The sequence below is a fragment of the Pogoniulus pusillus genome, chromosome 3 (assembly GCF_015220805.1).
Source record: "Pogoniulus pusillus isolate bPogPus1 chromosome 3, bPogPus1.pri, whole genome shotgun sequence".
NCBI classification, from domain to species: Eukaryota; Metazoa; Chordata; class Aves; order Piciformes; family Lybiidae; genus Pogoniulus; species Pogoniulus pusillus.
In genome coordinates, this window is record NC_087266.1 from 26,599,477 (window position 1) to 26,614,688 (window position 15,212).

General features: G+C 35.1%; 1 protein-coding gene across 7 annotated transcripts in view; it reads left to right on the forward strand.

Moving 5' to 3' along the window:
• NBEA (neurobeachin) overlaps window positions 1–15,212 on the forward strand; it is a 527,236-nt gene that overhangs the window by 230,064 nt on the left and 281,960 nt on the right. For 6 of the 7 annotated variants that reach the window (XM_064173040.1, XM_064173052.1, XM_064173047.1 and 3 more), the window contains one exon: window positions 14,077–14,138. In XM_064173040.1, the coding sequence (XP_064029110.1) occupies window positions 14,077–14,138 (62 nt within the window). Of the gene's footprint in view, window positions 1–13,095; window positions 13,211–14,076; window positions 14,139–15,212 lie in introns of those variants that run through there. The other variant, XM_064173088.1, reaches the window with a different exon arrangement.

Sequence of the window (15,212 nt, forward strand, 5' to 3'; positions counted from 1 at the left end):
CATAGGAGTGATTAATGAATGGAAGATAAACTCCATGAAGTACAATGCAAGGAACTTGATTTGTTTGATGTACCAAAGAGAATAGATAAAAAGAAGTTAGATACTACAGGATGTCTTAGCCTTTCTACCAAGAGAATGCCTAATGAGGGTAAATAACATTTGAGAACATGTTACTTGGAGTCTTTTTGACTGTTTTTAGTGTTACTTCTAAATATAATCTTCAATCCAACTTCTCAGGAGGAAAAGAAAGAATGTATTTACTGACTGGTTTGGGAGATTTTTTTTTGTGTCTTTGGAGCCTGTAAATCCCCATTTCATCTGTGCTGTATCTTGCAAGGAATTATACTCTGCATTAACCTTAAATTGCTCTAACGTTGTCGTGGCTGCATTTGTTCTCATGGTTATAGATGGATGGATTCAGTATCAGGTAGCCACCTGCAGAGATCAGTGAACAAAAGTGTTATTCTCTTGTTCTGCAGTTGACTGCACCTCAACTGCAGATGCAGTTGGAAATGTATCATCTTCCCCTGAGTCATGAAAGATGGCCAGTTTTCAAGTCACTGTATGAAAGAAGCCTCTTATTTTCCTGAAATTTTTAAGTGCTTGTGTGTGTGTGTATACATACTATTTTATAAGTTCTTTAGTCATATCTTGAAGTTTATTTAGTATGAGACATTTTCTGCTCTTTCTGCATAATGAAGTTTGTCTATTTAGACAAGCTTCATATAAGGCTCATGCTAGATATAATTTGATCCCAGATTGCAGAGAGCTCTTGCAAAAGTGTGAATGCATAGCCATACATTAATGTGATTTCATTAGAGTATGAGACTTACGTGTTCACACTGGGTGAGGAAGAACAGCATTTTACTCCCTTGATGACTTCTCAGTGCATTGGCCAGTTTAACAAAGGATGTGTAGAAGATACTATTTTTATACAGCCTTCATGAATATAGACATCTTTTTAAATAAAAGGGATCCTACAAGGTCTTGACTGAGGCAGTAGCTACATGTGTGTTTCTTAATCAACTTCAGTGTTTACCCTTTGCTGTCATTTAGGCTATGCCATCACTGTGTAGTGAATAAAGGCAAAACTGAAAAGTAACTAAAAAAAAAATCCTATTTTTTTTTGTAGCTGTGTAGTGTGTGTAGATGTAAACTGTGTTGGTACTTGTGATGGTTTGGAAGTTACCTGCCCCCCTACTCTTGTGAAATCACCCAGACTAGACTCAGCCAAGCTGGAAGTTAAGGAATGAAGCTATATTTACAGCTTAGCACAATATACAAGCAGATACTTATGATATATCACAAATATATACAGCTATGTATGGAAATACATAAGTTGAAAGCAATACAGAAACACAACACCTCTCCCAGAAATCAGAGTCCCCAAGAGGGGCTTCCAACCACCCTTCCACCTTCTTTCCACCCTTCTACCTTATCCCAGAGTATACTTTATATGCAAGGTGAGTTTGGAAGATTGGCAAGGGGGGTTAGAAAGCAGAAGTATTAGTTACACAGCAAAAGTCCAGGGAGAAAGCACAAACTCTGACAGAAACCCACACACACTGTCTTATCTATGTTTTATGTTCTTGTTTTTGCACATCTCAGCAAGCCTATGAGTGAAGTAGACATAACCCTTGTTTCATTTTCACAGCCTATAATCTAATTATTCTCAATAAAATATTCCAGTTAGCCTCAAACTAGCACAGTACTATACTGTGGATATTGCAGCATAAGGAACACAAGAAAGCAAGTGATAAAGCAGGGAAGGGAGAGCGTTAGGAACTCAACTGTATTAGACATCACAGAATTGATGTTAGAAATCAAGGTGAATGTTTGAAATGCTTACGTGGGGAGGTCAAGCTAGTGTCATTTGCTATGCATGTATGTCTCACTGAACATGATCACTCTGGTCGGTTAGGGTCAGGAATCTTATGGATTGGTTTGTACTAGGGCAGGAACTCTGAACTGACTTTCAAGGCTGAGAAGTTCATAATACATTCCTTCTCTGCTGTGCCATTTTTCAGTCCTTCCTTTCTGTATGGCCTAGGTGTCTCAGCATGCATTCCTCTATATCTAGTAAGAGTTGATGCTTCAGGCTTAGCTCAGTGAAATTAAAGCCAGTGAACTGGAAGATCACTTTCCTTAATTTGTGGTTGTAGAATTCCTCTTCACAGATTTTTTTTCCCTATCTTTCACTGTAATCACTTGCAAAAAGATCCTAGTGAAATCACACTGCTGTCCAAAAACAAGCCCTATTTAGATGAAGAGTTTGGAACAATGATGAGTTACAGATAATGCTTTTCTTCAGTATGTTTAAAAACTTTCTTTGTCACTAAGGGAGATCACCAGAAGTAAAGCAGGTGCACATCCATTCGATTTTAAAGATTTAACCCTTGAATTACTATGTGCAGAAATGTGTTCTGAACAGATGTTTAACATGGCAGGAAACATTATAGATCAGAGATCAGATAGCAACTATGAAATGCGTAGCATCTGGCACCTTGTGAAAGTAAACCTGCCAATAATTAATTACACATATCCCTGTCTAATGAATTGGACACTTACAAAGATGTATTAGGCTATGTAACAGAGAGTAACTGCTCATGTCCTCTCTTCTATATTTGGCTTGTGTGGTCCCACTGTAACTTAACAGTAGAAATTCTTGGCACTTGGGTTATATGTCCTAGATTATACTATTATTGTTACATTAATTAATAATCAGGCTGTCTTTACAATCCAAAATATATGATGTTTCTCTTAGGCACAAATTGAGGTGGCTCTGTTGCTTTGCCAATGGAGAAAAAGTGACTGGAAATGTGAGAGTAATTGTAAAGTTTAGAATAAACTACATATATTCAAAAGAAGGGGTTAAGAGAGTGCAATAAAAATGCAGTTAAAATATAACTACATGCCCTCAGGAAAACAACAGCTGCTAACAAAGTAGTCAGTTTTGCTGAAAAGAAGCTCTGAAAGCCATCCATGAAAACACAGAAGCCACCAAATGTTTAAAGCTACTAAATTACTGTGAAAATGCTGCTATAAAAATTATACTTCTAGAAACCAAATTCCTATTGCTGTTCTTTAAAAGCACATAAAGAAACACACAAAATAGTGGAGCCTTTAAAGAGTAAGGAAAGGAGTTGTTTGTGGTCCACCAGTATTGGGTGCTTCCTCTCAAGTTTCTTTTTGACGTTAGTAGCCTGTATTCCAGTTGCAAGCGCTAAGTTTTTGAAAAGACTGGGTTTTTTTGCTTTAAAACTCTAGAAGTGTTCTGTCCTTATAGGTCTTAGAAAGAACTGACTTTTTTTGCCTTAAAACTCTAGGAGTATTCTGTCCCTGATGACTTCGTAATCCTTCTTTCTCCTAATGTCATCCAGGTCAGCTGTCTTTTTTTTTTTCTTTCAGTAGGTTTCACCTCCTACTGCAAAAAGAGTAGCAAGAGCTCGATGGAATGGTATTTCAAGGAGATGAGTATTTTAAGGTTTCTTGATCAAGTTCTTAACACGTGCAGGCACTAGTGTAACATAGCCTGTAGGTGGACTCATGATACCAGATATACAGCAGTACTGAGTGGTATCAGTGGACAAAGTTGTACAATTTATTATTTAAAACAGTCACCTTTTCCCCTCTTAGTGTTTTCTCCACTACTGTCCAGGTCCAGAGAAAAACGAGGTGGTGTGCCAAAAAGGTATTTAGTATCTACAGGATGTTCATGCTGTGAGTGAAGCTCCCCACAGGCAGAGGTTCTCTGGTTCTTATTCCACTTAATTCATCATTCAGAACTCAGCAGGGGACTCTGCCTGATTTTTGGACTTGAAACTGTTAGGCTGGTATCTGCCCCACTCTTTGTCCTCTAAGGGCTTTAAAACTGAATCAATCTGCTTTATTATCCTTGCAGTATTTTCCAGAGAGCTACCTAAGTTTGATAAACATCTCTGTATCAGAATTTGCCCTAAAAGATGTACTCCGTGTGAGGTATAGGCTAATAATCCTTTTCCATGTAGCCTGAGCTCTATATCCAGGTTCTTTACAAAACTAATCTTATTAGAGCTGGTTACAGGTTCTCCTTCTGTATATTCCTTAACTCTGTGTCTACTTATCATCTGTTCTTATGACCCAGAATGAAACCTTCTAATCAAGGACTAAGTTTACAAAACTCTTTTACTTGTGCTGGTGATTTAAAGGCACTTCTGCATTTCATCTTATTGGATATGTATATGCCTGTTTCATTGCCTTCAGACAATAAACAAAGAATATTCCACAAAAACTCTTGGGTCAATTAACTTGAGACACTACTACCCTTGAACCTTAAAAACATACCTTCTTTTTTTTTTTTTTTTAACAATAGCATAAACATTAATGAATCACCAGGCTTGATTTATCTAAATTTTAACAGACTCCTGACAGACGTGGGATGATTTTTGCAAGGACTAAGAGGATATATCTTTACTGTCTTTAGTATAACTTTATGTTAAAATTTACTTCCCCACAAAAAAATACAAACCTGCTAAATATGTATTTTCTTGTATCGTGTCTTATTTTTGTCTGTTGGTATATGGAATTTTATGATCCATTCTTTTTATACTAATAGTGATGTTGTCTGTGGAGATTTTGCTGCACTGCAAAACCCTCATGCCGAAAGAACTTGTCAGACAACAAAGACAGTTGTGATATGTCAAATTAAGATGGCAAAGTGATGTCAAAGCAGGTCTAGGGAGAGCTCATAACAATGTTACTGTCAAGTAAATAAAGAAAACTGAAACACAAGAAATACAAGTTATTTCAAGAGATCTGTGACTGTATGACATGGTTCTGTGTTTTGAGAGACTGTTTCAGAATGATTACCATTTGTCAGTAGGGCTTCAGGATGGGAGCAATATCTGATGGCTGCCAACTGAGGTCAGCAAAGTTCAGCATGGAAATGGAGATTTATTTTTCTCCCTTGCTATGAAATTCTCAGAAAAAAAATTACCCTCTGAATAGAAGTAATGGTTCACCAACAGTTTGCTCAGATAGATACAAAAATTAGCTGATGATTGATGCTACTCAGGAGATTACACCTAGATGTATGGACCTATGAATGGTGGTCATCTTGCCCTTAGAAATTTAGGAATCTGCATGAGCTCTGGAAGGGAGTTGTTACACTTCCTATGTAAAATTGTACTGGTTCACTCACTGGTCTTTCAGCATGGCCCCAAGGTTGCCAGAGAGAATAAATATAAGGAAGCAAGGAGGACTGCTACAGAGTTATTACCCCTGTGCAGTTTATCCTTTTCTTGCCTGTTCTCCCTACCTCCCCTTTCTTTTTTTTCCTTGTTTGTTTAGGTTTTTTTTGGTCATTCAATTGTCTCATGCTATGACAATAATATTCCCCTTAACAGTAGTAAAGAATCTAACAAAGAACTAGAAAACAGTAGTAGAAAGAAAGAAACAAAAGACAATTCCTAAGTTAAAAAAAATAAAATGAGAGAACACAAAAAACCCCATAGAAAACAGAGCATCAAATAGGAGTAAGTTATACAGTGTAGCTAAGGAAAAGTTGATAAATTACAGGAGAAAAATAAAACCTTGTTCCTAAGTAAAAAAATAGCACTAAGTAGTGCATTTTCAAGGAAAGTGTGATATTCCAGAAACTGCCATTTGGGATCATACTTATAATCCATCTTGTCCAGGATGTCACTTTTGACAACTTTAGAAAAAAATGAAGATTCTTGAGATTAAGATTAAGCATTCTAGTTGTAGTTAAGGTATAAAGTGTAAATATTTGCTTATGGTTATGGAGTGAAATTAGTGTTCTGATTTCTGTTTGTACACTTTGAAAATAAATCACTGTTCAGATAATTCTTCTGAAATGTTTCCTGATTTTGAGGAGGAGTGAAGGACTGAGGGAAAAAAAGAGAGAGGGAAAGGAAGGGTAGATGTTTCATCATTTCAATAAGGAAATTGAGAGGAATCAGTAGGAAAAAAATCTCAGAATACTTGAGAGCAGCCGAGGCAAACATTTAGCCACAACTTTGAGCTGCTTATTTGAGTTATATCATGGAATAAAGGAGAAAATCAGAAGACTTTTAGGATCCTATTTTAATTTTCACAGTGGACTATTAGGTGCTTGGTTAAAAAAAAAAAAGGAAAAAAATATTCATGATATTCATGGAAGTTATATCTAGACAGATGCATGATTTGTCCTTTATTTTTCGGTTATTCCAGGCTTCCACTGAGATAAAACATGTATAAGTTAGTCAAGTCTACCTGAAACTGAAATAGCCTTCAACAGAGAAGTAATAGCTCAATTTTATAGATATTTTGAAGATGAGAGTTGTTTTAGTTTCATCAGCTGCAATGCAGTGTGGTCACTGGTTTGATTTTTTTTTTTTTTAACTTATTGTACATGAAAGGACTTTGGAAGAACAGGCAACATTTACTTCCCAAATTCAATTTCCAAATTCAATAAAATAAGTATCACATTGTTCTGAAACATTCTGCCTTACCTGAATTTATCAGAGTATGGTTTTCTCATAATTAATATTTGTGTTATATTGTTTTGTATTAAAAGGATCATTTTGTGTATCAGTGCTAATTAGAGCACTCAATTGATACATGATAGATTGCTATGAATTTTAGATCTGCCCCGGTATGGCAGTTAGATAAGTATCTTAGTTTGCTATGTCACAAAAGACTTTAGAAGAGAGATCTATTCAGAGAGAAACTGTGTTAAAAGAAAGACAGAGAAACACAAATGTGCATATTGGGTAAATCCAAAATGACCATTGGCCAAGGAAAAAATTTACCACAATCACTAAAGGAAAAACAGAATCAGTTTTGAAAATGTTCAGTGAGATATTAAGCTGAACGGTGGTAGTGGGCTTTATTTAATAGATTAAGTGATCTCCCTTTCAATCAAAGAATGTGAATTTGTGCATCCTGTTAACAGTAATGGAAAACTGACCAAAATTTCATACATTGGTACAAGGCTAGACTCTCTAGAGTAATATGGCACCAGCATCAATTTTGCCAATATCATTACAGCTCATGGGCTCATAGTCTGAAAGTCTGTGATTTTAAAAAGTAAATCATGTCCACATTGTAGTAAATCCCCTCTCTGTGGGTATGCTCTCAAGGGTTTTTGCCATTCTGTGGTTCCATCTGGATATTTCATAGTCCTCGTTTAGGTTCCTTTTGGGTAGCTGCAGTTAAGAAGTAGTACAGGTTTTCTTACTTTAATAAAATTATTTAAGGAACTCTTATATAACTTTTTTTTGTATTTTAAATAATATTCTAGTATTATGATACATTTTATTTTACAAGGGTGACTCAAAAGGTGGAACCCTTTGAGCTGGATTTGAACAGACTAAAATGCACTTTTTGTGTTTATCTGCCAGTGTTTGTTTTAGATGTAATCTTAAGGTATGAGTTTTAAAGATTTCTGGTAATATTTTAAAGGTATTTTGTAACCTGGATGATACCTTTCCTAAATTTCCAGGTAGCAGATACAAAGAATATTGTGTGTTGTGCAGTGTCTTTCACTGTAACAAATCCTACATGAGGTATAAATATCTTGATCAGCTGAAAATGCACTGAATCAAATTCATGTTCATCACATTTTTCTGTGTCACTCTTCAACTCTGTAAAGGAGATCTACCCTTGAAAAGGATGTTCTGGAGTAGTAATACAGCCATCCCTCATGGTCCCTAGAGTGGATGGTAATGTTGTGTTTTGCCAGACAAGGTTGCTGAATGGAATTGTTAAATTCATAACCTTGACTTTGTTATTTTAGTGAGTTATGTTCATTGGAACAGTGTTTCTTTTCATCTGGTGAAAGTGGAGTTGTAATTATTTTGCAACATGGCTGTGATTTCCACCTGCAGACTTTCTGCCATTCCTGAATATTTGCCAGCCTTCACATTTCATCTATTAAGACCATTAGTGTAATTTAAATGCATACAAAATATGTGACATATATTTGGTTCTGAAACCAATTTTTAGTTTAATTTTGCAAATAATTACTTAATTTATTACTTTTTTTTTTTGTTTGGTTTTTGTTTTGTTTTTCCTAATGATTGCTTTGCTTGGAATAAAAGCATCTCTAGCCTTTCAGTTAATAGTTTTACCTATTTAGCATATACTTTCAAACTTATCACCTATCTTTGTATTTTCCCTTCATACTATTTGTTTTCAGATCTGTAGTGAACTCACTAACAATGTGATAATTGAATGAAAACATCAGTTTGAATCTAGGCTTCACACAGTTTCACAATAGTTTCTCTGACTGACAATATATGCTACAGAAGAAATAATACAGATTTAAACTGTCCAAGCAATTTTTGCTAATGGCCTAAAAAATAATCCTAAATTTATTTCTTTGATTCTAAATTGGAGTATATCAAGAAAATATTTGCCATAAGATTTTGCTGACAGAAGAAAGACATTTTGCAAGAACAAACTTGAAGAAAAACTTACATTTCCAACCAAAATGTCACCATCACCTTTTTTCCTAGTCCTGTCACAGCCTAAACATGCTTTACTTTCTATCACCAGCATGAACTATCCTCAAAGCTTTGTTATGCCGCTCCTAACAAACGTTGAACAGAGTGTAAGGGAGTAGTCTATCAAAAATCAAGACACAATTTTTAAGCAGTAGTTCTTGGCAGAAAATTCCTACTGTCTCTTGTTGCAGAGGTCAGTGAGGATTACAGGAAGAGATACTGTGGTGTAAGTATAGTGAAACATTTGAAATGATGCAGTTTTGCTGAAAGCACATGGAAGACTGTATCAGTAGGAAGAAGAAAATATCTAGTTTCACAGAAACACAGATTAAAAAGGAAAATTCCAGCTTGCTTTTTTTCATGCCTCGTTTTAGGGCCTTGTGCTCTTTTCTGACTACATTTTATGCATTTTTCATATGTCAATAAAACAGTACATATAATAGCATGTCATTATTATGTCATAAGCAAGTTTTTTTTCTATACAATATGCTCTAGTTTAAGTGACATGCTGTACAGCAGTAATAAGAGCCAAGATTTCTCTGCGAGCTTCTTTATATGGATTAAACATTCTCAAGATTTATATTTGTCCATACTTGAGACTTTCAGATAAGTAGAAGCTATAATTGAGTGAAAGATTTCTGCGGGCTCTGAAGTGTAGTTAATTGCATCTTTTTCCCTAAGTTGAGCATAAGACACAAAAATACTTAACTTTTGTTTTTACTGATACTACAATTGATTCCAGTTCCAATAAGGGTTTAAGTTGACACAGAAGTAAAATCATTGAAAGAAAATGCAGGCAAACCTTGATAAAGACCAGATGCTGTTGTGGTGGTATTCAGTTAAACTCATACACACATTGTATTAATAATAATAAAAAGAAGTTCAAAACCATGATCTTATTTCATAAGGATTTTTTCTTGCAATTGATTTTATCAGCCTACATCCTATTGCTTCAAAATAGAAATTCACACTGACTAGTTCAGCATGGTGACTTAGAGGTTTTGAACCCATGACTTCACTAATGCCATGGGCATGACTAAAATAGTACAGTTGAAATTAATCTTTTTTTAGACATTAATAAGTCATGGTGAAAAGAAATAATTAGCATATCTTTGAGCCAACAGAAGAACACTGAAAAAGAAGTCAAGTAAACCAGAGCACTTCAAGATAATTGCCAGGCATACGTCATTTATTCCAGATTAGCTAAGGTCACGCACTTGATGCTCCCAGTTTTTGCATCTATATATATGTGGTCATTGTTGCCATCAAATTGCTGAATTTCATTGGCTATATTTAATGGACTGAGAATAGACCATGAAGAAAAGTACTAAGAACAGCAAATAATAAAGAGCACGTACTCCATTCAGTTAAACAGTGACCTTTTTAACCTTGCTGTATGCAGGAAATATCCACTTGTATTTTAGTAATTACATTAGCTTCCTTAATGGCATTTGATACAGATGGTATAGGAAGAACTTATCTGCAGCTGAAGAATGCACGCAACAGTTTTAGCTTGAATTGCAAATACTTTTCCTCATTGGATTGAAAGGGGGGTGGGGTGGTGGAAGATAACTGAAACTAGATTTGTGTGTTCTCAATCAGAGGAGCCATTATTTCTCAACCCTTGTTATCATTTTTGTTTCTCATGAAGTTAAAACGTAGAAGTTTGAACACTAAAAATCTCGGATCCTGCAAAATGATGAAAAGGAAGAATAAATGCAGTAGCTAGTGCATTTGGGACTTGAGAAATTGATCTTTGTTCTGATTTGTGCTACAAGTTCTATTTTGGATTTTTATGAAGATACCTCAGCCAGTTTTGGCCATCTATTCTCTCTGTAAAATGGGAGTAGAACATTTTATTCCACTTTTTTCCCCCTTTTTCCCCCCTTTTCTTTTTTTCTCTTTCTTTTCTGGTAGAATATATGCCATCTGCTGCAGGAAATTATTTTAGTACCAAACCAAAAGCAGTGAGGCAGTTCATGCAAGTTGGACTTCCTAGAATAAGAGGGTCATGCAAACTTAAAACCCAAAAAGGCACTAAAATGATCTTTATTTTCTGGTCTGTGTAGGCTAAATCAAACAGGACAGGGATTCTTCCTTGGCTTACTCTTACATGTTTGATTATGTGGAATCTTCATAAAGCAGAGACTGCGTTCTGACTCTTTGCTCTAACAAGCAGAAATGGATCTGTCCTCCACTACATCTAATTGTTCTCTAGTATTGACTCCACAACATCTCTGAGAGTAAGCTCTGAGGATGAGCTGTTTTGCATAACAGACCAAAAAAAAAAATCTTTACTTTTTTCAATTCAGGAACGAGCAGAAATGGGAAGAAGCACAAGGAACACAAAACCAGAGCACTTTGCAGTTAGGGAGGAGGAAATGGAGCATATAATAGAGGGCACACACTTTCCCTCATATGATTTGAGTGGAAAGAGTCCCTGAAGTGGGAGGAAGAGGCTGATGAACAAGAAACTTACAATGTGAAATGGTGGCTCTGCTATGAATGTTTCACATTTCTGTATTCTTTTTAGCTTCAAGGAATATATGGTATGAATAGCTAAAGTCGAATAGAAAGTACTTATGTTTCTCTTCCCTTTTTCCTACCTATGAATATGCATGGAATTCTCCATTTGCTGTCATAGCTGCTCCTGCTTTTCTTATTTACAACTTCAGTGCTGCACACTTAGTTTCTGCTGCAGACTGAGCTCACTGTCAAAAGTAATTCCTTGAATCTGTCTTAGAATCATAGAATCATTAAGGTTGGAAAATACCTTTAAGATCATTGAGTCCAACTGTAACCAAACTACCATGACCACTATACCATGTCCTTAAGCACCATCTCTACATGCTTCTTGAATACCTCCAGGGATGGTGATTTCACCACCTCCATGAGCATCCTATTTCAACTCTTCATCACTCCTTTTCCCTAATATCCAATTTTCCCTAATATCCAATCTAAACCTCCCCAGCACAACTTAAGGCCATTGCCTCTCATCCTATCACTAATTACTTGGAAGAAAAGACTAACACTGATTCCCTGCAACCTCCTTTCAGGTAGCTGTAAGAAAGCAGTAAGATCTCCCCTTCATCCTTGACACCATGAACTTATTTTGAAAGGCTTTCCTCTTTATTTTCACATGTGAAAAGTGTGATAGTTTCTATGGTAGTTATTTGTTTCTGTTTTACAGAAAAGCAACCTCTTAGAATGTCAGATTTTGAATACTGTTGGTTACAAGAGGTCTTAAAGGCTATTATCAATGGGTTTTTTGATCAACAGGCAATTACAGAGCTGGGTACAACTAGTGGGTGTGTACTTCTCTTTCTTTTTCTGAAGTTCACCAAACTCAGTTTGATTCTCTTTTCTGATGCTAGAATGGGACATCCATGCTTGCAGTTGACTAAATGTGATATGCAAAATTATGAAGTGATGTCCAGACACATAGAGAAAAGGTGCCAATTTTAGGTCAGGCAACCACTGTTACATAAACCTATTGAACCATCAGGCAATAAAAAAAGTTAGATATAGTGTATATATATAGAACTTACTATTTAAACAGGAAAATTTGCTTTCATAATAATGGTACTTATCCTAACTTTTGCCATTTTAGGCATGTTTGGTTTTGTTGGCATTCCAAATTTTTTTCATGTTGTCTGAAGCCACGCAAGTGGCAGAAGTGTCACCAGCTAACTGTCTTGGAAAATAAAGAAATTCTAATTTAATGAATTAAGCCAGGAAATACTCACAATGTGTTTCTTTTTAAAGTGTGTATTTTACACCAGGTTTTCTTTCACTAAACCTGGTGAAGATAGAAAGAAAATACTGCTGATGCATAAACACTTATTATGTAATGTAATTGGGTTATTTTTTGGAACTGTGTAGGATGCTCATTATGAATATATTTGTTCTTTTGGTATAAAATCAGAATGTGAAGACATTCACAAGTATAGAAGACTATTTCTGGGAGTATTATTTTAGTTTGATCCTGTTTTAATAGACCTGAGGTACCTGCAGCAATCTGAACTACGTTTCAATGATTTTGGAAAAAGAGTGTGTAACCAAAAAGAGTTTTACAGAACATGAGGTGAATTAATAGTAAACCACAGAACATTCTATGATAAAATGTTAGATAAATATTAGATAACTATATATCTGGATGAGGGGATAGACAGCCTGATCTAGTGTGAGGTGTCCCTGCCCATGGCAGGGGGGGTTGGAACTAGGTGATCCTTGTGATCCTTTCCAACCTTGACTGATTCTATGATTCTGTGTATTTGTGCTATCTGCATTGGCTTAACTGTCTGCTTCCATCTCCTGTTTGTATTTTATTTTGTCAGCTTTCAAACAGTGGAGGTAGCTTGCAGGTGATAAGTATCCCATTAATCTTTCTGATCCACTAGCACTTGAGTATGAGAATAGCTGATCAATTACAGCAATTGTCTCCCTAAATGAGCTTTGCACATCTGCCTCTTATTTCATTAGTTAACTGTCTGCCCATATATCTGATAGAATGGAAGCCTGGTGGCTTCTTACAGCGTGTTCTGTGTTACTATACAATAAGGATGGGGTTGTTAGCAAAATAGGCACAAAAGGGTATTTATCCACTACCCACAATAAATATATGTGCTGTTGTGTAGGAGTACTTTTGTTTCTAATTGCTGTTTGTAGAAACCTATTTAAAGCACATCAGTTTGCTGTTGAGCTTCCTATTTACTTCTTATAAGGTTTGTATTTGTGAAGTTAGCCTTTCTATAACACAACCGAAATGTTTCCATGCCCTAAGCCATCCTATCGTTGTCTGCATGATTTTAGATAACAGTAGGTACCACATAGAAAATTAACAGAAGTGTGATTTCCTCCTCATCTCCTCACAATGCATCTTTTATATGCTTAGATATGATATCCTTCTCTCCAAAACCAAATCTACATCTCTAGAAATGCAAACAACTATTTATAGTACTGGAGATTGTATTTAAGTGCAAAAAAGTGACAGTAATGCTGCATATTTCAGTATTTGTTTTAAGTAACATATTCTACAAATTATGGTTTATAATTTTAATATAAATAAGTTTTCTTATTAATGTTCCATTACTTTGTTAACTTTTCAATTACAAAAAATCAATTAGCTAATGATGAAAATAACTTCTACCTATTAATATCTGATCAGTTTATTCTTAAGAATTTACATTATTTGAGATTCAAAGGTTTTCTTATGTTTACTATATATTAATTGGATTATATAGATAGGTATTTATGTATATGCATATCTAGCTATTTATTTACCTGATTAGTGAACAAAGCTAAATGCTAAAAAAACAAACAAAAACCCAACAACAACAAAAAAAAAACCCTGACAGTTAAAGAGCATACTTTCCTGAACCTGGTATGTGTTATTCAAGGTGATTCTTTGATATTTTCTGGACATTTGAGGATGTTTGAATGAAGTTTTCAGATAATTGTGCTTGAAAATTCTTTCAGTGAATTGGAGTGATTAATGCTACTTAGATACTTTATAGAATTTCTGAAGCCATCAAGCTGTGACAACTAAATATCAACAACCTTTTGAATTCATTTTTTGACTCTATTGCAGGTCTGGTTTGTATGAAGTCAAGTACCTCAGTGGTTGAACTTGTTATGCTGCTTTGTTCACAGGTAAGACATTCTCTGGTTTTAATTGTATTAGTTTCTTTACAAAGTGCTGGATTACTGCCAGGCTAATTATATGTTGCTGTTACTGGATTCTTCCATGTCAGTATAAGAGAATATGAATTAGTCTCTTCTGGTAGCCTGTTGATTTCTATATATGATCCACAGTTTCTCCATATTCACTAGGGTATGCAACTTATATTTGTATTTGTTTTAAGTGTATGGATGCACATTATGGACGTTTTTGTATAGGAACTCTTTTTCCAACCAAGACTTGTATAGAAAGATACTAAAGATACTGTTGTCATAATTTTGTGTTGAAATCAGCCTATGAATTTGTAACTTTTTTTTAAATCTACTTTGTGGTGGCTTTTTTTTCCTTATACATGACATAACTTACTGGATACTCTATGTAACCATCAATATATAAAAAGCAGAGGAACGTGGCTTAGGTAGTCCTTGAGAACTGGCAGAAGTAAAATATTTCTGTTTTAAAAATGTAGTTACTTATGAGGGTTTTAGCCCAGCAGCAGTAGTTTTCTCAGAAATATGAATCAGTTAACATTTTGAGCAGCTTTCACAAGTGAAATATTCAAAGCTAAAATAATTCCTCATACTGTTTGGGTTGTTTATTTCTCAGTTTTAAGTTTATTTGTTTTGACAGAAGTGTCATTCGCTAATATCAGATATGTAGTCTTTTGCTTCAAACTGGGAGTAATAAATTATCAACAGTTTAGAATTTTGCTCCTTTTGTAAAATAAAACCACAACAACCTAACAGATCCAAATAATTGCACAAGTTTTTACTCTTCTTGAAGGGCTTTTTAGCAGTGTCTCATTTACCAAGTTTCCCCCAGATTTTTTAATACCTGTTAAACTCAAACCAAGTTAGTACATAAAATACCCATATAACCTTGTTACATTATTAGTAAGAAAAATTACTTATTTGAAGCTTTACTTGAGCATTCCCTGCTACACATTGAAAGCGTGCACCAAAAATGTCCTGTAACAAATAAGTGTCTAGAAGTCAGTGAAATTAAGATCTGCATTTGAGGAATCTATCTGAAAATAATCAAGGTTC